The sequence below is a fragment of the Vidua macroura genome, chromosome 6, assembly GCF_024509145.1.
Source record: "Vidua macroura isolate BioBank_ID:100142 chromosome 6, ASM2450914v1, whole genome shotgun sequence".
Lineage (NCBI taxonomy): Eukaryota > Metazoa > Chordata > Aves > Passeriformes > Viduidae > Vidua > Vidua macroura.
The window spans coordinates 46,076,674-46,099,310 of NC_071576.1; the positions used below are offsets into that span (position 1 = coordinate 46,076,674).

Below are 22,637 nucleotides of genomic sequence, written 5' to 3' on the forward strand. Positions count from 1 at the left end.
ACCAGACCTTGCTCTGAAATTTGGATGAAGCTTTTGGAACACGCTACAGCAGAGAGCCAGGCCCACAGGGTTGAGCTGTCCTTGTTCCTCAGGCCCTGGCATTAGTTCCACAGCCAGGAGGACGCTGCCTTCCTTCAGCTGCCATCTTCAGCTCCTGCAGTGCAGGAGGCCACACCACGGAACTTAGTGGCTCTGACACCGGCCAGGAGTTTGTTTTCACGGACATAAACAGGACACTCAACAGCTGGTATCTTTACTGAATGAATTTATTGGTTTTTGAACTAAAGTTGCTCACAGTTATTTAACAAGGGATACATCAGATTTTTTTGTCCATTTCAAACCATTAAATAATGTCAGTTTGTGTCTGTATATGTGTGTGTGCGCGAGTGTGTGTCTTCAAAGTACAAAATAGGAAGGATAACAAGAGGTATTGCTTTCATTTATTCTTATATCTTGTGTAAGTAATCCCCTTCCTGCTTGTACCACATGGGTTTTGCTGATATAGGTATTTTTAAATTATTATTATTATTATCTTGTATTGAAATCCCAGCCTTTTGTAGAGGTACAATGTAACAGAAGCATCAAAATCTATACACAAGGGAAGAGAAAAGAGGGAAAAGAAGGATGGGGGTGATGGGAGGGGAGCTCAGAGGAGAAGTAGAGGGCAGAGGCAGGAAAGACAACGAAAGCAAAAGAGACTAATTTACAGCAATGTCATGCAATTAAAACTGCCCCCCTCTCCTGCACCCTTGCCTTCCCCCCTCCCCAGCCATCACCCCCTGGTGTCTGACATGCACACAGCAATACGAGAGAGAAAAGTTTAAGAATAGGGAAAATAAATAAATAAATAAATAAATAAATAAATAAAGCAAAAAAAAAAAAAAATCTCTCCCATTTGGGGGAATGGGGAAACAGGGCAGAAGTCAAAGGTCTTTGCCCCAGTTGTGTCTTTAAAAATTCTTTTTAATCTTCAAACCTATGTACAAGTAAAACTGGTCCAAGAAGGGTAAAATTATTAAAAAAAAACAACAACGACAACAACAACAAAAAATAACTCATCCAACATTATAATTAAAAAAATATCTTGCGATACAACATACACCCATAGGAACCCAACGAGCAGCAATCGAGGGTCATAAAAGAGCTGAACACTAATGCTAAGCCTACGTTCTTAAAATCTCAGTCAAGAAATACTTCTCACTGTGTTTTGTCTTCCACGTGTAAAACCACATTTTTTTGTTTGTTTAACCTTTGAGCTTGGGCCAGAATAAGTTACACTTGGTCACATAACTCTTGAGGAGGAGGAAAAAAGGTGGCAATTCTTCTTTCTCAAAGTCACAAAATGAACACTTACAAAGGTTTCTGTGTCTTTTTCCCCCTCCTCCACAAAATAATAAGAATCAATGTTGCCTCCACACAGTTATTAAACAGAAGATATATCTAACAGCTTATTTTTTAAATATATATATATGTATATATAAATAACTAAGACCTAATAACTGAAACACAAAAAAAAGTCCCCATCCACCCAATCCCACCCTCCTCCCTTTCAAAAAAAAAAACAAAAAACCAAAACAAAACCAAAACCAAAACAAAAACTTTATAAAAATATCTTGCAGTAAATTTTAAAGTTTACAGTAGCTTCATGATTAAGTCTCCCATTGCCCTGACTTCACCTTGTCTCGCTCTGATGAACCAAGTGCCAGTGATTTTGCACACACACACACATACGCACAGAGGAAATAAAACCCAATATAAGTCTCTTTTCTTCCTCCTCTTCATCTTTTTTTTTTTCTTTTTTTTTTTCTTTTTTCCTTTTTTTTTAAGAAAAAACCACCCAAGCCAACAAATGAGACTGGTAACTTAAAGAAATAATAATACTGATACCAATGCGGCACTAGCAACACAACAATTGCCTCTAAATGCAGGGTGTGGTGGAGGATCCAGCTGGTTGAAGAAGGTCCCAGCGCGGTGGCACAGTGGCAGGGAGTTGACAGGTGGGGAGGAAGGTGTCGAAGGAGGAGCAGCAGTAGCAGCAGCAGCAACTGTGCCTGGTGATGGGAGAGACAGTCCTTGGCAGGGTCTTGTCCCTCTTCTTTGCTACCAGAAGTTGCCTTTTCCCTAAATTTTAATGTGTTGTTTGTATGTGTTTATTCACTGAACCCCCTCTCCCTCCTATGTTTACTCCCTTCCCCTTCCAGCAGGTTAAAAAGCAAAATGATACAGTATAAAAAAAACAGTTTGTGTGTGTGTACATATATATATGTATGTATGTATATTTATACATATACACACATATATACATGTATATATAAAAAAAGGGGGCAAAAGAAAAGGAAAAGGTGGTGGGGAGGAAAAAAAAAATATAAGAAAATCCCATGATGAAGCTCCCCAATATTGTCTTGGTTCAACGCTTAGTTTTGAGTTGCTCCTGGCTGGTTTCTGATGAGAACGCGCTCTGGATTCATGGAACACTGCACTCCCGCTACACCCGAATCCTTGCCCACACCCTCCCTCTCCAGGCTGCGTTCACCTGCGCGGACAGAAGTTGCCAAGGGTAAATAATTCACTCCAACAATTTGCAACCTTCTTTGAGCCCAGACTCTGCAATCCCATAATTGAGCAGATCTCTCTTGTGGAGCACCAAAAAAGAAAAAGAGAGGGGAGAAAAAAAACCAGGCGTGCACTGGGGAGGTGACTGGGGAGAAGTGGGGGAGAAGCCCACTTCCTGAAGGGAGAGGGGAGGCTGGGAACCTCAAACAGGACTGGTCCTTGGACAGTCTACATCGGTTGCCTTCCATCAACAAGTGTCCGCAGAGCACAGAAGGTGAAGCCGTGGCTGACATGTTAACTTTTCGGGATAATTCCTGGTAGCAGAGCGGAAACAAGTGGTGTCGTCAGAAACACAGAGAGAGCATGAACAGAACAAGAAACAAAACAAAAGAAAACAAAACAAAACAAAAAACAAACAAAAAAAAATCAGGAAGGAGAAAAAAAGCAAAACATTCAAAAAAAGGGAGGAAAAAAAAAAAAACAATTGAAAAAAAACACAACCCAAGATCTGGTGAACTGGGTTTGTCATCTGTGCTACCTTTTCTTTTCATTCTTTCATTCATTTGTTTTTGTGTTTGTTTCTGAGATATATATTATATATCATATATAAATATATATATGTATATATATACAGTCATTCCTTCATACAAAATTTGTCTATAGACAGTTTTGTACTGTTGTGGCAAGGTATATACATCCTTCTAGTTTAGAGGCTAGCTTGCTAAGGAATATTCTTTCATTCTTTCTTGCTTTTTTTCTTTTTGTTTTGTTCTGTTTTCTTTTTTTTTTTTTTCTCTAAGTTATTTAATTTTTTATGTGTTTATTTAAGGTTGGTCTTGTAGGCCGACTGATGAGACCATCTTTGCCTTGTCTTTGCCAGCAGGGTACTTATTGTCTCCTCTAGACCCATAGTCATTAGAACCGGAATCGCTCCGCTTGCTGTTTGCGCTATGCTTGGTTGGCGTGCCGGGGGGATGGCTCACCTGCCCGTTCTTCTCGTCTGAAAAAAGTTGTTTAATTACGTCAAAGAAGTTACTCAATGGGCTGCCTGGGTACACAAATCAGAGGAGACAAAAAAAGAAAGAAAGAAGGAAAAAAAAAAAACGAGAGGGAAAGAGAGAAAAAGAGAAGAGAAAGAGAGAGAACAAACAAACAAATGAACAATGGGGTTTTTAACGAGAAGAACATGATGAGGAGATCCAGAGCCACGTGCGTGGGGGTGTGTGGGGGATGAAGACAATGAGCAGGAAGAGAAAGAGTGTTTAGGATGGGACACCTACAGAAATAAAAAACCTGGGAGCATAAAGCACCTGGGGGAAGCTCCTAGTTTTTTCCTGAGTGAGGAAGCATTGCTATCTCACCTGGCAGGACACAGTACTATGTGATTGAAATAGGTCAGTCCATTACTAGGATTCACTTGGCCACTCCACATAGAAATGGCAGTGACTGTAATGCTGGACACAGGCAAATCCCATCCTGCTCCTGCTGTTACAAACACAGGGTATTTCCATGTGGCTGCCCATTGATGCTTTACATTGCAGCCTTGCTAAGCTCTCTGTCTACACCAGGCATCAGGCTTTCCATGCTTGCATTTTATTTCATTTTGAGTTTCTCCTTGCCACCCTGTCATGACTAAGCCTGAAGCACTTGAGTGGTTCTAGGGAAGCATCATTTGGAAAATGAGCTATGGTGGAGATGAGTGTTGCCATCTGCATGCGTGGTCTGTGGTTTACACTCACAGGCTTCTAAGCACCTTCAGATCCTCCCTAAACAGGTACCTGGAAATGAAGATGCTGAATGTGGAAGCAGGCTGTTATACATCTGCCTGTTTCCGGCAGGGTCAAGACCTACTACTTCACTGTCCTGAATTTATGCTCTCTCCGTAACACAGCCCCCATGGCACCATCATGCATTCCAGTGCAGTTAGGAGCCAGAGGGAGGTAGAGCTGTGTGCTACTGGAACAGGCATCTCCTTCAGCCAGCCCCTAGATCAGGCTGCAGTGTTAACAAGGACTGGACATGTGAATACAGCCTTTTGTGCCACGTGGGCCTCCAGGAAGCACGGTTATATGCTCTCAATCTACTTCTGTGTTAGAGGGTGTGCAGAAGGTCATACCTGAGGAAAGGCTCTGGGGTGCTACTGAGGGAAAGGGACCAGCTACTTCTGGAAAGGTAGCCTTTGTTTGGGAATTTCTATTCTTCTTTAATTTTCTTGGATTGGGGGATTAATCTTTATCAAGCATAGGAGGGGTCACACTAAACTCCTTGAACATGGATATTGAAGGTGTTTTTTATCTGATGTACACCATGGAGGTGATGCCTGATCATTATAGCCCCATGATGGTTTTCTCAATATTGGGACTGTTGGCTCTACTGTCCTGTCAAATTCAAATAACTTCTATCTCCAGCTCCTGGAAGGAAATGGGCCCCTTTTATCTGCCTTCCAGTGTGGTAGAATGCTGTGAAGAGTGGAACCTTTCTGTCAGGAGCAAAGGGCTTCCTCATAGCAGAGACTGGTGGACACTGGGGGCTTGGTCAAAATGCACTTCACTTTAATTTCAAACATAAGCAACCCAGTAACTACAGCAGGCAAGTACCTTCTGTGCACAGCAATTTGAGTGAAGAGCTTGTTGAGTACTTTCTTGTTCTCTAATGGAAAATGCGAGACAGACATCATCGTCTTACACAGAGAAAGAGGAAATGCACAGTATTTGTGCTTTGCAAAACTGAATGTGTTACTGGTTTTTGCTTGCCCTATGCAAACCAGGTAGTGGCTGCTTTCCCCTGCTTGTTAATGGGCATTGAGAAAAATCAAATGACTGGTAAATACAGTGAAGAATCCTATTAATCTAATTCATTCCTTGACTTCCTGTGCCTGCTGTTTTGTGGTTAATGTTCTGCTTGCCCTGCTTCTGTCACTCAGTTACACTAAAGCTAAAAGCAACAGCCTGTTGTGAATTTCTGGAAGGGCATCATTCAACCAACTGACTGAAGCCTAAGTGATGGGCACAAACAACCAACCAGGCAAAGCACGTATCTCAATTTCCAACTAACAAGAGAAAGGCTTTCACTGAACTCAGTCACTTTGGGCTCAGGCCTCCCTGAGCTCCACCTGTATGCATGTCCCTTCCACATGCACACAAATGCTTGGGAAAGGATATATCTGTTCCACATCTATGACTTCTACATCAGAGATTTCCTTAAGCCTCCCTAAAACTGTTTTCGGTTTGTGGGCACACACATTGTGCAGACTCAATTTTATCTACTCAGACTCACTTCTACTTCTTTTAGGTGGATACCATTTTTCAATGAAAAGAGAAAAAAGAAAGGAAACACTCAGCCTTGAATGCAGGAATGTGGGCGGATCTGGTTCTCAGGTGGCTTTGGACCCCTCATCTTCATAAGCAAATGGAGTCAGCAGAAAGAATGAAAAAGAGCACTGAAAAAATGCTGGAGAGGAAAAGACTGCTCAGTTGGGAGAAAAGAGTAGGGGAATATCTCTAGTTATTCAGCTGAGCAGTTTATTTAACAAGCTTAGAGGTAAAGTTGAGGGCAGAGTAAGCAGGGCTCTGCAGGAATTGGGAAAGTTTTTTGTTTTCATATAGACAGGAACAGTGACAAAAGTACAACTTGCAAGAATGGAGCAATAAAACACTTTAGAAATTATACATCTTGTATTTGCTGAGTCCTGATACAGGACTTTTAGTCATCCTACTAAAATACGCAGCCCATGTTTCATCCACCCTTTCTTCTCCCCATGCCCTATGGGCTTTCAAATGCCTGGAGATTTATTGCAACAAAAGTATTTAACAGTCTACTTTTCTTTGCCTGTATCACTACTAGATTCCTTGCCATCATAATTTTTTAGTTAAAGTTTTAATGGGAGTAAGAAAATCCTTAAGGATGTTTAGAGAGCTACTGAAAACTAAAATAGGCCATTTCACTAACCCTTTCCTTCCTTTGCCTTTCGTACTTGTAATTAAATAGTAGGTAATAATGCCCTCCTGTCCTGGCAGTCAAGGAAAATCTGATGCTGGGCTGGTGTTCACACTGCTCTTTGGATAGAAGAAGAGTCCTCACACTTTTACTCTGGAGATACCCAAGAATGGGTCAGCTATGCTGGGAGCATGAAAATGGTGCAGGGTGTTGTTCCTGTTAGTTCTCAGTTCCCTTTGAGGTTATAATCCAGTAAACTTGAAAATGCAGGTGATGATGGATTAGAATAGGTTTTTCAGCAATCTTCCATGCCTAATGTTCAGTGCAAGATGTGTCATAGGCTCTTACACCTGTAAGTCCATCGGGGGAGCTCAAAAAGGCTGCCTTTCTTATTTCACAAAGTGAGATGACATCCCATTTCCTCTGAACAGGGATGAAGGTTTGGCTCAGTGATTCTTCAGAATATCGCTGGTGTTTCATGCACAGACTAAGGTCTTCTTTCCCCTTGAGAGCAAATGTTCATCAGCACAGAGCAAATAAAGTGTAAAGGGTAGAAAGGGTGAGAAACTGAGAGGAGGATCTCAGGCAGGAGGGGCAGGAGGGGAGGCTCAGAGCATTAGGTTTATGTCTGTTAGGAGGAGATGGGTATGTGCAGTTTTGAGTTAGACCAAGGAGCTGTTTGCTGCAAGACAGGAAAGGGAATGGGTTTGAAAACAAGCACTGAAGCTTATGAAAGGGTTTTTATTTATTGAAGGGGTGCTGAGAGAAATATATTTATGGAGAAAGAACTGGTTTGGGGCACCTGTGTGCAGCACTGTCACAGCCAAATATGAAAGAAGTCAAAACTGTGAATGGACTTGAATACAAGCATTAAAAGGAAGAAACAGGGCTAGAGATAGACACAAAAACATAGAAGGAAGCTGGGCAGGCAGTTTGCACCAACCCTCACAGTCCTCAGTATTTCATTTGCTGTTCTTAGGAAGCCTGTCTGACACTGACCTAACCCCAGTGGTGTCACCACTTTGAGAAGCCAAGTGAAAATGGAGCACCCAGGTAAGAGAGGAAGGAGAAAATAAGGGGAATCACTCCAGGCACCACAAGTGACACCAGGAAAGGATGCACCTTGCAAAGACCCTGCTCTGACCTTGTAAACACCCTCACAGAACATAACAGGAGGTGGTGAACAAGCAGCTTCAGGACAAGCCTGGAGGCTTCAGTTGCTGATTAAAGTCTGCTGTTTTGTAACATTTTTAAGGCAGTCAGATAAGGACTTGGCCCTCTTTTCACTGCAGCAAATAGCAACATTCCCATTGAATGCTTCAAAGAAGCAAAGCCTGAGGCACTTCCTTCTCCTGTGAAACCATCTCTCTGAAGTCTATGTACTGTTTATGCACTAATCCTTGTGGTGCTGAACACAAAAGTCGCACAAAACAAATATGCCATCTCTAGGATTATCCTCTCTCTTTTCTTTCTGTATAGGCTGAGATATTTGGGGTTTCTGCATGTATATCTTGGGCTTTGGGAGAAAGTGACTGGGAAAACATAGGTCTCCAGTGGGAAGAGACACCTTTTCTCTATCTGACTTCTCTTACTTCTTTTCCTGTTGCTTTCACATCCTTCCTGATTTTCTTTTGCCTGCCTCTGCTACTGAAGTTTTCTCCCTATACTCATTCCTTACTCCTTAGCCCTGGTCTTTTTTATCCCTGGGTTGCTCTGTTTTGATAGCAGCTGTGGTTTCAGTGAACCATGTAATGAAAATCCCATTTCTTTCATGTAAAGCATTAAAACACTCCTTAATGGGTGATAATCCATTTCCTTTCAAACCCATTCTGCTACTTTTATAGAGTTCTAGTCCTCTTCGTTAAGGCATTTTTTTGGTCTGTTTGCTTGGTTTCTGCTGGCAGAGTACCGTCTGCCTTCATAAACAAATGATTTAAAATATAGAACTCACTCCAAGAGTATATGCAGTGAAAGGGATGACAGAATAATAAAGTGGCCCATTCCTCTTTGTTTAGTTGTAGACCATGTAGGAGTCACCCTCCAGACTGAAAAGTCCCTAGACTGTACAAATCCAAACCAGGCAGATACCTCACTCAGCTCACTAACTACTGACGGAAAGTCCAGGAAACAACTCCAGTTTCTTGGCAGGAAACCTGAACTGCAGCTGGAAAAGATGTTTCCAGAGTCCTTAGACTCTGCTAGTAAAAATGCCAATTGAAAATGGTGTCTGCAGGAACAAACTGCAGAACTACTGCAGAACTGAGGAACTACTCAAGTTATCACACAGCACTGGCACAGGTATCCATGCCATCAGCAGGTGGGAACTTCCAATTGCTACTCTTCTGGGCAGACCTGAACAACCAACCTGACATTTAAATGCTCTATAACCCATTCTTGTTCTTACTCCCCTAAAACATCCCATTCTCCACTGCAGGAGGGTGGCCCAATATTTGTGTCTAGCATCCAGAAGGCCATTCTCTGTCTTGCACATTTTTTCTCTCACTCTCATAAACACACAGAGAAGCTGAGATCCAGTTCAGCCTCTCCTCACAGTATTACTGAGACAGGTAGCTCTGAAATAATGAATTAGGGAATGGTGAACACAGGCAGCAAAGTCCCAAAGGGATGAGGACCATTTCCTTGCTGCTGCCTCCTGCAGAGCTAAGGCACAAGTAAGGAATCAGAAACCAAACGTGTCTGTTACTGATGAAAAGCTCTGGCCAATCCAGCACCACCACGTAACACTCAAAAAAGGAGACATGATGATGGAGAGGAGGGAATCATACATTCATTTGGACAGCTGGTGGCACTGAAAGAGCAGGCAAGGATAGTGGTGGGATGAAGAAATGCCAGATTCTGTCATGGAGTCATGCTTTTCTGGCAAATTGGCTGGTAAAGGTCTAAGCCCATTAATTTTTTGTATCCACCTGTCCTTTTACACAGATCTGCCTGCACAAGTGTGTGCTGAGAGGGGAAACTGATAACTCACACCCATAAAGCCCCAGCAAATGACAGTATTGTTGCTACCCATTCTCCTAGAGATTTCTGTAGCTTTATTCCTATGTTTTCTGCCTATTAAAATGTCAGAAATGTATTGGCACTTAATAATACAATTTTGATCTTTCCTTCCAGATGGATGTTCACATATTATGTTATGAGTTTCAAATTCTTCAGCCTGTTCCTAAAGGAGACAGATGACCTATGCATGCTGGTGAAATGTTGCTTCCTCATTTCCACTGAATAAGTCACTTCAAAAGATGATTTAATCTTCTGGGAAGGCTATCTCAAACTTAGCTTAGTACAGCAAGCATTTCCACGTAGCTTCCTGGAACACTGGCTATCATAAATATCATATCACCGTGATCTCAATTAAAAGTGAAATATCTGTGTTTTCTGTATTAGATATTGTTACAGAGAAATAGATCTTGTACTGCATAGTAAAAATCTAACCATACGTGTCAAAATAGGATCTGACATGAATCAAATAGTTCAATACATCTGGATAAACTTTTAGTGCCAAGTCGCCTTTTTTGTGGCTACTTTCTTCTACAGTGCAAAAACATGAGGTATGAATTGGAACATAAATGTCTCCCCAACACAACACTAGACTGAAGAAATACAACTACAGTATGTAGGGAGTCAGCCATTCCTTTGGACAGCAAAGGATACTGGCAGAATGGGCAGGGATAACTGGTAAACCTGGCTTGAACTCTTTAGAACCATTTGACTTATCTTGTTGTGATCCATTGTGATATTGTTGTGAGCCATTTTGAATGAATACATGATCTCTTAGGTGGGTCTTGTTCCTTTTGTCTCTCAGCTGGGTCACAATTTGAACTGGAGAGTCAGCCACGCTCAGAAAAACCAGGAGCCAGCAGATTTTTCCCAAATGTTAATAAAACCCCTTGTTCTGACCACCTCACGGTGTGGCAGTGCTAACAAGAGCCTTTCAGCCTTTCAGCTGGGAGGGCAGCGTGTGCTTTTTTCCTGCAGGTTTTGACACCAATATTTCTGCCAACGATTGCAACTTTTTGGCTGCAAATCACCAACCTCCTCTTCCATCAAACAGCTACTTTCAGAAGTGGGATTACTCTAATTAATGCCAATATGGGTCAGGATCACTTCCAAGAACACCAAGTCCAGGTATTTGCTGCTGTTACTAAACACAAGAACACACTCTAAATGAGCACTCACAAAGCTACAGGTTGCAATTGCAACTCAAATGTGATGCAACCAGTTTGAAACTACAAAATGTTTCCTAACTTCTCAAACAGATTGGAATGCTACTGGCATGGACTTGTGTCTGTGATTGTCAAACTGTGACTCCTGGGAGCTACGAAGAGAAGCCTTTACTGCAGTGTGGTTCTCTGTGTGCAGAGGACACCTAGCCATGGCCAGCACGATCAGACAGCTCTGAATAGGAAAAATGTCCAGTCCTAAAGACTGGAAGCACAAGATCTGAGAGAGATGCATTGGTGAGATATGTAAGGCAAGTGGATTTGTTGTGCTTTTGGTTTGGTCAGATCATTTTGGTGATAGTCCCTGGTACCCACGAGGAACCAAAAATCTTCTTGTTTAACTCTGGTGCTTGGAAACCAGGTTTTCAATTGTATGCAGCAATACAAGATAAATGTTTAAAAGTAAACACAAGGCCTTCTTTCCAGCCTGCACAGGGTTATGGTCCAAGCTTTTGCAGGAGTGTATGGCTGTGCAGTGCCTAACATGACAGCATGATCTGACTGGAGCTGCACTAGTTATCCATACTAACCTTCTCCTCCTCTTATCATCACCCTCTTTCCATGGAAGTGCCACTGATGTGACCAAAGACTTTACTGAGAATCATCAGAGAGGGAGAATAACAAGCAAAGATTGCCTTACTTAGAAGTAAAATTCATCCTCAGGTAGTGGCAGTGTGAAGACTGGGAAGTTTACAGTCTTCCTGGGTTAATCTCAGAAGGAAAAGTGGAGGATAAGACAGGCTTTTCAGAGCTTCCTGCCAGCAGCCAGCACCTTGGCAAAACATACTTACCAATGACTCCAAAAAACTGGGAATGGCTGGGAAGGGGAGCTATCAAAAGCTATATACCAGCCCTACCATGAAACCAATCACCCAAAGAAATTCTGAAACATGAAAGACTTGAAGTCACTAAAGTTTGTGAAGAGACTCTTTCCTGACCAAGGACTACTGAAATGGCACCATGGGCTTCTGTGTGCATCAGTGGCTCCAGATCCAATGTGCTCAGTATACGAATGATACTTCCTTTCTAATTCCCAGCTTTGTGGTTGAAGCTGGAAGGCCTTTCAGTTTATGTATTATCTTGATTTTTATTTTTAATGTAAAGGCTCTGCAGAACCCATTAGAACCTTAATTATACAACCTATTCTTCAGTGAGATAGACATAAATACCAGATGAGATGGTAATAAACAGTTCTCTCAATCCTGCTTCAAAAGAAACAGAATCCAGCTTGTCCTTTTACAGCTGTGCTGATTTTATAAGGCTTAATGACAGCACATAAAGTGGTAAAGCTTATTTGTCACTAAACTGATTTGGCTGAGAATACACACAGAAATAGACCAGCTAAAGTATCACTCCTGTAAATGTTTTTCAGGTTACAGCTGCATTTTATATGTAAATATTTTAAATTTTACAAGGTAAATTTGATCTTATGAACAGGCTTCAAGGAAACCAATTTAGTCTTTCTGACAACAGCAATGCCCATTCCCCTGCTGAGATGTGTGTAAACATAAATAAAATATTTCATCCCAGCATGCATTTCAATTTATTATGAGCCACATTCTTTTCTTCTATTGTGAAATACTACAAGTTGGCAGCAGTTTTCTACTTTGCACAGGTAGGGTTGATACATCAGCAGTTGTGTCATTTGGATATTGGCAGCTCCTATGACAGACCTCGGCTGTTCAACATTGTTTCTTAATGCCAGTGACTGCATGCAAAATCACTTCTCAGACTGATGACCACTGCCAGCAGAAGATAACATTTAAAGGACTAAACAAATTTGCCTTGCTGTTAATTACAGCATTCATTGTTTTATAGTGGGTGAAAACATGTTCCTCATTCCCACCAGAGCTTTCACATGGCTGAGCCAGGAGTAAAGAACCTGATTAGCTCTTCCTGCTACAGTGTTAACTCTTTTTGCAAGAATGACAAAAACAGCTCCTCACTCATACACGAGGGTGGAATTCAGCATGGGGCAGTCACCACTGCTTACATTGTTTGTGAGTTCACCAACAGGAATGTAATTTAAAGGAAGCAGCTCCATTAAACTCCTGTAGGCCATCCTGTCTCTTTTCTCTCTCTCTCTGTCTGTGCTGTAGCTGCCACAAAACAGACTCCCTGCCGGCCTTCACCTTGTCATCTTTGTCCCTTGTTGGATTGCTGCCGACATGGTGACAGCTGGAGGGCCTGCATGAACTGTGAGTGAGCAGTGATGCTCTCTATCTAGAGAATGCAGGGCACTGGCTGGTTATCTCTATAGCTCAATTAACTTGCAAGCAAACAGCAGAATCAGCATTTCAGTATTTTTGTATGATGTGAATGCCAGATTCCAGGCAAGAAACAAAGTCTTGAGGAAGAAGATGGATTTGCTGTCTGATGCCTTCAAGAAGCTAAAGGTCTGAAATGAGTCCTCATAAGATCAGAAAAGTCACCTAAGAAATCAAATTATCTCCTATCAGAGCAAAGGAAAAACTCCCACCAGCAAAGCTGCAACTTAAGGGAAAGAGATTGCCTGAAACACAGGAAACAGGCCAAATTCTTCCTCAGTCACACATTCATAAACCTAGTATTATCTCCACCATGACAACTTCCCTTTATGGTTACAGACTCCAGAACAACTCCAGAAAACTTTCTTCAGTTAATGAAGGGATAGTGTGGCAGCTGCAGGTCCAGCTGGAGAGCAGCAGCAACTCAGTGAACACTTCCGTAACATCCTGTCTTCTTTAACAGAGATATCTGAACTCAACCTAGATACCAGGATGGAAATCTAAAGAGAACAGAGCAGAATCTTTCTGTAAAAGACATGGATAATAAGACAAAAAGATCTCTCTTAGTATTTGGGCATTTCCACTGTTGTATTTGGAGCAGTGAGTAGAGGCACAAGTAATGGAAGAAAGAGTCCATGTGTGTGGGGAGGGGAGGGAAGGCTAGGGACAAGTTAACCAAAATTCATGTAAGCACAAGCAAACTGAGCTGAAAGTTTTGCAGGAAACTTTTTTCTTATTCCTAGCAAAATTCCAAATCTTTAGTAGGTTCACTACTCTTTCATTTAAAGACACAACATCCTTCCCCAAGTCCAGAGTGGAACTATGACAGTTTACAGTAGCCAAGTGTCTGACATAATATGCAGTATGTCTAATGGAGAATTTAAAAGTGTCACGCCCCAAGGACATCTGGGGAAGAAGGAGGTGGATGCAAAATGGAGTTAAATAAACAGCATTCCTGTCTCAACAAATAGCAGGAAACCAAGGGAGACAGCAGCAAGCAGGGCAGTACTCAGCTTCACTGCAGAAAAGGACTGAAGAATCATGAATCAACAGCAGCAAGTAAAGAAATGAGGAAACAAAAATCAGGAAAGAAAAAGAAAATCACTGGCCTGGGTTACAGTGAAAGAGGGCATCTCAAGTGTAACACCACACATTTGTGCGATGAAGGGGAAAGCTGTGGTGAAGCCTGTGCATCTGTACATGGATGGGGAGGAACAGAAAAAGGGATATGTGCTTGTGTCCTCCAGGTGAGTGAAAGACATAGAGGGTTGTTACGGGGTGGGGAGTCTCGAAAAGAGCATGGGGGAGCAGGGATGGGGAAGGGGAGGAGGTGCAACAGGACAGGACGGCGCATTATTATGTTGCTCAGCAGGGGCTGGGGAAGGTGAAAAGGCAGAAGGGAAGGAAGTTCTTACCACATTTGGAAAGTCTGCCAGTCATCAACTCCATACAGTTAGTGGTGTCTGGATCATAGAATGGAAAGAGGAGGGAGGGAGGGAAAAACATAAAAAAAGGTTTCCATACCTCTGTGCATAAAGTAGTAACTTAGCACATTATTACCTGAAGCAGGAAACATATACGCAACTTGCTGTTTACACAACCCAGGCCAAATTCTGCCACCAGCTCTATACCAGTGCAAACCTGGCCCTGTGACTGAGAATGGAGCTGCTTCAGTACTGCTGCCTCCACTCACTCCTTAATAGTAGCTAAAGGTATTTATGAGATGTGGGAAATACTCTGCCACCACATTAGCAAACTATAAGCCTTGAATACAGTGTTTTACCTGGCTAGCTTTGCAAATTAGCTTGTAACTGCCAGGAAATGTTCAGCCAGCTCATATATCTACATCAAAAACCTGGAGAGAGGGAAGAACTCTAGCCCTTGTGCATGGACATGGAGTGAGGCTACTTGTACCACTCAAAATCATCTTTTAAACCCCAAAGGATAATGTCAAAGTTTCAATCTAACTCTCTTATTCAAGTATAACTGCTCTTGCTTTCAAGGTCAGTATTCAGAGGTAATAAAAGCACTTCTGGAAAGGGTGGCAGAATCTGGCCCTAAGACATTACTGTCAACTTTGTGTATAGCTCCCATTGCCACAGACTCTGGGTGCTTCTTACTCAGGAGCAACAAGCAGAAGGAGCTCCACATGTCAGCTTCAAAACAGAAAGGCCCAGCCCAGCTGGACGCTTCCATGTGGAACCTGCTGGCAAGCCAGATCTGCTGCTGTCAGCCAGGATTCCCTTGTATTTGGGGTCTAAATCAATGTGTTCCTGGGCAATGTGGAGTACTCACTGCTGAGCAGGTGGATACCAGTTAAAGCACTCAGATCAGTCTCAGATCTCCCTTTGCCTGGGCTGTTGATGGAACACTTGGGTATTCAAGAAATAGGCTTCTTGGAAAAATGCACACATATGCTGAAAATCCCTAATTGCCAGGAAGCTCTAACTATTCCCTATCTGCTATAAAGTCTGCAGGACAGAGGGGAAGATAATTTCTCAGCATTCCGCCCCTTAAATATTGAGAAAAGTAATTTCATAAGAGGAGGAAGATGCTAGGGTGAGCTGAACGCGTGCTAGAAGAGCATGGATATGCATCTCTTCTGATGCAGCCAGGCTTGTGCTGCATAGATCATCTGTGAAAGCATGGAGCAGAGAGGGCAGCTGCTTGGTCCAGTGACACTGGTCAAAGCATCTAAACAGTGGTCACATGCTCTCCATCCCCGAGGCTAAAGGTGGGCAGGCAGAGGTCAGTGGGAGATGATACCCATGGAAGTTCTCTCAGAAAGGCACAAGATTGAGCGAAAGGAGAAGAAGGACAGAGGTGAAGGAGAAGAGAACATTCAAGATCTAGAACAACAGAGGTGTCAGAGAGGCCAGGAATTTACCTGCCTTTGAAATTCTTTGCCTGGTCTGGCAGGCAAAGAATTTAATATACAATAATTTCAATACATTTCTTCCTGAAGATGCAATAGCAGGTTTGAGAAGTGCCTACAGTTGCTGATCGAGTCAATAACTAGAAGTCACACTCATGGGTCTGTATAATTTTTTTTTCTTTACTAACTTGGAGAATTTTGTTGTCTCACGCCTTTTAGGGGTTCCTGTCCAGCCCCCTCAGAGTCACCTACCCTTTGCTGTAATGCAGAGTGATGCAGATCTACAGTGGCAGACCCCAGAGCATTCACACAACCATTAGCAGAACCTAGCTTTGAAAGAACACATAAGAGCAAAGAAAATCTCAAATATGACCAGAAGACTGTTTCTGACTTCCACCTCCAACACCTGGAATTTTCCCCTCAAGTCTATCCAGACTGACTGGCCACATAGTAACCAGAAATGTAGAAACAAAAAAGTAGTATTTGGATAATGTCAGAGCAGGTAAACATTGTGTCTGGTTACCAAGATCCTCCTGAAATTGGTATTGCTGTTTCATTCTTCATTTTAACAAATTAAAAAGTAATCATGTCTCCTTAAGTTAATACTGCCTTTTTTCCTCAGTCATTTGCACAGATCTCTTTAATACTTAAAGCCATTTGTGTCACAGGTCTACACACATTAGTTGTGTGATTAAAATACAAGCTGACAGACCGACACACAAAAAAAGATTGTAACAGAGGCTTTTTGACAGCTGAATATCTTGGGCTCTGGACCCCATTTGGTTTCCAAAAAAGAAAATTTGCATGTTATAGAATTAGTTTTGATGGATAAGAAAAATTTTCTGAAATATGAGACCATAGAAAAAAGTCAAACTAACACTAATAAAAACTCTAATTTGTCTTTCTCAAAGCTTTTATGCACAATGACGCTTTGAATTCTCCATATTGTCAGGGCTAGTCCCAGGAGCTTCACAGGAATTTATTTTTATTTGTAGTGTCTTTCCAACACCTGATCAGATTGTTTTTCCCCTAATTCCTAAGGCAGAGCCTGCATCACTTGAAAGACACAGTGTTGATATGTCTTCAGCTTATTTTAGAATATTTACTTTAATACTTCTTTCATTTCCATCATATTGTAACATCTGCTTTAGTAAATACTCTATATGATAAAGTATTTCATAATTTTAAAGCAGATTTTTTTTTCTAATTGGAAGTCTTAAGATTCTTGCCAGTCAACTTCTCCTCATGGATAGTAATCCATAATCCAGTGACTGTGGGATCCAGCTGTTATGAGAAATGAATAAAGCCAGGGTCCAAAGGCTTTTAACTGTCTGAGAAGCACTGATGGGTCATGTGACTGCATTTTTAATGTGTCCTGTTTATTTTTTAAATTGAAACATAGGGCAGTGTCAGCTCTCAATTCCTCTGATAATAAGGCAATTTCTTATTTTATAGGAATTGCTGGAAGTCACTCACACTTTGGATTTGACCAAAGCTCTTTCATAAATGACATCCAGTTCAGTTCACTAACAGATGGCAAATGCTTTGGTTGAAACAAGGCCTCCCTTCAAAAGGGCAAACAAGCTCTGAATCCATTAAAAACTACTAGTGCTCTGTTGATTTTCCTTTCACAATTTTCTTTATTCTTTAATTTCCATCCTACATAGATGTCACAAGGAAGCTGCCTGGTTTGTGATGCTTCTGATATCTCTGAGACCTGTCCCAGCCCAGGAAATCTCACCCAAACAGTTGTTCCTCCAAGATCTCCAAATCCAGGGCTGGTCCCCAGAAAGCACTGAGCAGCTCCTGCCAGATGCTCACAGTCCCCAGGAAACACTTCCACTAAGGGGGATGATGCCAAGGGGGCCACCAGCGCCTCTGGTCCAAGGCAGTTATCATGCAGATTGAAATTCCCCACTGTTTTTGTGCTTATTTGAAATTCCATGTTTTCCTATCAAAACTCTGGAGAGCTTGGGCTTTTTTCTACATGCTTTATTTCTGGACTACCAGTAACTATTTCACTTAATTTTAATGCAGGCTGTTCAGTAATAATACTAAAGCTGTTTAGCAAAAACACAGTGTTCTGCCAATCCAACCAGGCATTACAGGGCACTTTTTGTAGGTGGAATTATGACAGCAAGATGAAGTAATTACCCTAGACACTACAAGAATGTAAGACATAAAGGGTCACAGAAGATTGCAGGAAACTTGGGACCTGAATGAAACCCAGAAAAAGCTAACATGCAATCCAATTCCAAACTGTCATTTGCAGAGTCCTTTTTTCTTGAGTCTGCAGCTGGAAGTTTACCCTGCAAAGCACTTCATTTGCTCATTACTCCTTTTTCCATCTTGATAAAATCCTTCACACATTTGTAAACTGTAGGTTTCTTACTTTTGGGTTTTTTTGGTGGCAATTTGCCAACCTGCAGCTCTTGTGAGCCATAAAATACCTGGAACTCACAGATCAGTGCTCTAGCAAGAATTTGCACTGCCCTGTTTTGAAGCTAGATATGGTCTCTAAACACTTGCTTATACTGATGAAAGGCACTCCCAGCAGTAACAGTAAGATGCTCCGAACTTGGAGATGTCAGTAGTTAAAATCCAATATGAAGCCAATAAATACAATAAGGAAACAGAAAACCTTTTACAAAGAAGTTTTAGAGGTTATTTCAGTATTGCTGATTGCCTAGTACATGGGAAAATGGGGAAAAAATAGAATACGTAGCGTCCCACACTTAAAACGAAAGCTCAGAGAAGCAAGAAAATATTAGGGAAATAAAAATTGCTACCCTATGAGCGATCACAGATGGCTTTTGCATGCCCCTATTCACCAGCTGCTACTATTACTCTTTCATGCAAAGGCATCAGAGAAAAACAGATCATGGTTTAATGGAAAGAGTGCTGGGCTGAAACAAAGGAACAAATCTGAGATATCATCCTCCATGGAGAGAGATCTTTTTATCCCAGCAAAGGGCAGTCTGCTCAGAGGTTGCCTAAGTGGAGATTCTGAGTATAAAGGCCCTGGATGGACCCATTCATGGACAAGAGACAAGGCTGGCTGCTCTCACAGACAGTGAGACTCCCTCCTGATCCCAAAGGGGTCCTTTCATGGTCTGAGTGTAATGGTTTTTGTGATACCAGTAACAAGCATGCATGGACAACTGTTCTAGTTCAGATCAAAGGCCAAAACCATCTGAGAGTCAGACGATCCTTGTGAGTCCCTTTCAGCTCAGAATATTCTGTGATCTGGTGCTCTGTCTCCCTCAGCAGCTCCACAGACACCCAGGAGTGCAAGAGCAGGCCAAGCATACAGAACACTTCCCCTACCACTCCCTCACTCACCACTGTCAGGTCAGAGGTTTCCTGAACCCGGTGTAGTTTCTCTGTTTAGCAATCCCATAAAGATTTCTCTGCAGGGAGTTATCCAACCTCCCTGTGTACTCAGGGGAAGATGAGCATCTGTAAGCCCCTCACATTCAGCACCTGTTTCAGCAAGGAGTTCCACCAGTTCTAGATTACACAAAGACATGTTTTTCCAATGGCTTTCTTGGTACTTAGATTCCACTATCTTATGCTGGTCTCCAGTTTCTTTCATCAGGAAGTAAAAATGAACAATCAATCCCTATTTACTGGTTCTATGCAAGTCATGAGTCACAGACCTGGTATTGTCTCAGCAGTTATGGCACAGAGCTCCTGAAACATTAGGATACAAAACTGGTATGTTGCACTAAATTTGTCCATTGAGACAGTGGATTTTAGAAGCATTACATTAACTTATGGAATGGATTAAATTTATTAACACTTTCTTTCAGGTAAGGGAGGGAATCTATTTTCCTGCTTCAGAGTATGCCAGAAGAAATACGCACAGCCAGTCTTAGAAAGAAAAAATGGAAGTGAATGAGGGGGATATATGAAGGAAGGGATATTATAAGGTGCTCAAGTGTGACACAGAAACACATCTGCCTAAATCAGGTACATAACAGGCTCACACACACACAGAGATGCATGGGCAACATGACATCTACAAACACTGTTGGTCAGCTGGAGGAATGAAAAAGAGAAAAATGCATTCTGAAACCCAGGCAGGCCAGCTCAGGGGGCTGGGATGCTGCACAGCAGATCAGAGGGGCAGCAGACAGAATGACTCTCACTGCCATATGTTTGTTAGGCCTTGATGTTCTGCTTTATACCGAAATCATTAAATCTTCCCCTTCTGCGAGTCTCCCTTTACATGCATGCACCTTTCACAGATTGTTTTCATCATCCTACCTGTAAGAGCATCAGGACTGTAAGGCAGGAGAGACAAGACACACAGGATGTGTCTGGGCATGAGGAGCTAGGAAAAGCTCCAGTGCTGAACCAGTGTTGCTGGTCAGGGGACGGTACCATGCTCAGAGCCATGGAGGAAGAGAGTCTAAGTGAAGGTGAGCTCCACCTGTTGCAGCAGTAGACTGCCTACAGAGTGTCCTAAGACCATGAACCTGAATAGGGCCCAACCACCACAATCTCTATCTGGTGTTCAGAGCTGGCATTATGGGAGGAGAAGAGAAACAGAGAAGACTTTGCTTTGTTTCTAGTGAGAAATGCTGATTAATTCCATGACAATTTCTAGGAAGATTTTGCACATGTTTCCAACCAGACACCCAGCTAAGCAAGGTGCTGAGTGTGAACTCTTCCATCCTTTATCCTTTTACTTCCCCTTACCCTCACTGGCTGGGTATGTGAACTACTCGGCCACCCTACTTTGATGCAAAGGTAGTCTCTTTTTTAGTAACAATCCCTTTATTTCCTTTCATTTCCTTTTCTCTCTTTCTTGTATGCTGCTCCAATCTAAAATTTTCAGGTTGACTTCTCTCATTTTCAAGAGACTTGCATATTCCTGAGCAGGTCAGGTGGTGTGATACAGAACAGTTTGGCACCCTGTCTTGTGAGCTGTCTTGCCTAAGTTAAGTCCCCAGCCAAGGGAATTCTCATTTTTAAATTTCAAGAGGTCATTAATTTTGGTTATCCTCCATGTGGAGTTATCTGTTCCACTCTGGCATTAGAGGTCAGGCTGGGTTTTCCCTGCTAGAACAATATGCTCTCATGTAGCTTCAGGCAGTAGAAATAGTATGATTTTTCCATTCTAGAACCAGAGCAAAGCTGTAAGTGAGACACATTTCTCATAGCAGAGTATGCCCACAACATTTTCCTGAGTCTTGGTCAGATGAATGATTTTAATTCCTGCTACAATATGGCTTTCTTAGGGAGATATCCTGCTTCACATGCAAGTGTGCAAGAGGGTTCAAGTTTTTCTAAAGAGCCTCAGTAGCTAGCACATATTAGGGTCAAGAAGTTAAGAGAGATCATCAAGTTATTTACTTTATAAACCATTTTTTCCTCACAGGAAAATAAGGGTACACTTCATTCCTGAAGAAATAAGGAATACTTGAATATTGTTCATGCATCAGGAATAATATGAAATACATTTAAAGGAGGCTTTCCCATCTCAATCCCCTCACTCCCACTTAGCCTGAGCATTTCCCAGGAGGAAGGGCTGGCAGAAAATTCTAGCTACTTCCTTGAATTTTATTTAATTTCAAAAGTCCAGACAGCAAAAACCTGAATAAACCATACTTATAGTGTCCTTGTTTTCCCTGCTTCTGAACAGAATAACCCATGTGCTGGGCACCATTGTATTCCAGCATGCAGAAGGATCAGGCAGTGCTGGAGGTCAAAAGCAAAGAGGACACTGAACTGAGCATATTTCTCTGTCAGGTATTAGGCATACACACTTCTATATGCAGTTAATTTATCTTTGGATGCTAAAACCACAGTTAGACCAGAAGGATGTAACCCATATGTGCCACAAGCCGATGACATCTGGGACTTAATTGGAGGATGCAATGCCAACTTAACTCCCCCACTTTTGTCTTGGCTTGTTCACACAAGGGTCAAGAACATAATTTGGCTCTGAAGCATAATATTTATTTACTTCCCTTTCATCTCCTGCTCCTTCTGTGTCACTATCTTCTGCTGCAGCCTCTGCTCTCCACCTTGCTCCTATTTATCTCCAGTATCTGCACATTCTTTCTGCTTTTCCCTACTTTTCCTTCCTTGATGCATTCCCAATAGATTATTTGCCTTAAGTTTCCAATTTTCACCTTCTTTGTTGTCTCCTTTTAGAGGATAGAAGAGTTACCACAGAGATTTTGTGTGTGTGTGTACAACCACTACAGTGTTCAGAGTGAACACCTGCTACATAAAGATGGGATGAGGCCAGTTTCAGTTTTATCAATTCAGGCTGCCTGCACATCCAGATTGATGTCATTGCACAGGGTCACACATGTAAGCCTTTTTCTACTACCACGAGGAATTGAATTTTACTTTTCAAATAGATAAAATATAGCTTCTGCAGAACCTTAGTATATAATTTGTGCTACCACAGTATTGAGAATTGGATCACACTGCTGGAAACTATTAGCCACCTTCTGACCACATGTTAATGGCTAAGTTAAAAGTAGCTCTCAAGTTTGTTCAGGGACCCACTGAAGTTGGAGGTTTCTAAAATATGCCTGAAGGGTTTGAAAATCAAGTATTCTCTAGAGCATGTCCCTACTCTGGGAGATTCTGGAACTGGAGAAAATCTGGAAGATCTGTTGATGATGCAGCATTTTTGATGGAGAAGTGGGCAAATGGCTCTTTGGGCGGGCAGAGGGCAGAAACTGTTCAACTGGGGAATGAGCTAGGAGCACTGGCGGGGGAATGAGAAACAGAGGAGTAGGGTGG

The 22,637-nt window shown here is 42.0% G+C and overlaps 1 protein-coding gene across 12 annotated transcripts in view; it reads right to left on the reverse strand.

Annotated features, from left to right (window-relative positions):
- Positions 1-248: 248 nt before the first annotated feature.
- Positions 249-22,637, reverse strand: part of BRSK2 (BR serine/threonine kinase 2) — a 303,411-nt gene continuing 281,022 nt past the window's right edge. For 3 of the 12 annotated variants that reach the window (XM_053979419.1, XM_053979418.1, XM_053979416.1), the window contains 3 exons: positions 14,410-14,457; positions 3,537-3,553; positions 249-2,867 (listed from right to left, as the gene is read on the reverse strand). In XM_053979419.1, coding sequence (XP_053835394.1) covers positions 2,415-2,867; positions 3,537-3,553; positions 14,410-14,457 — 518 coding nt within the window. In that variant the 3' untranslated portion in view covers positions 249-2,414. Of the gene's footprint in view, positions 3,602-14,409; positions 14,458-22,637 lie in introns of all 12 variants that reach the window. The other 9 variants (XM_053979414.1, XM_053979413.1, XM_053979422.1 and 6 more) reach the window with 7 other exon arrangements.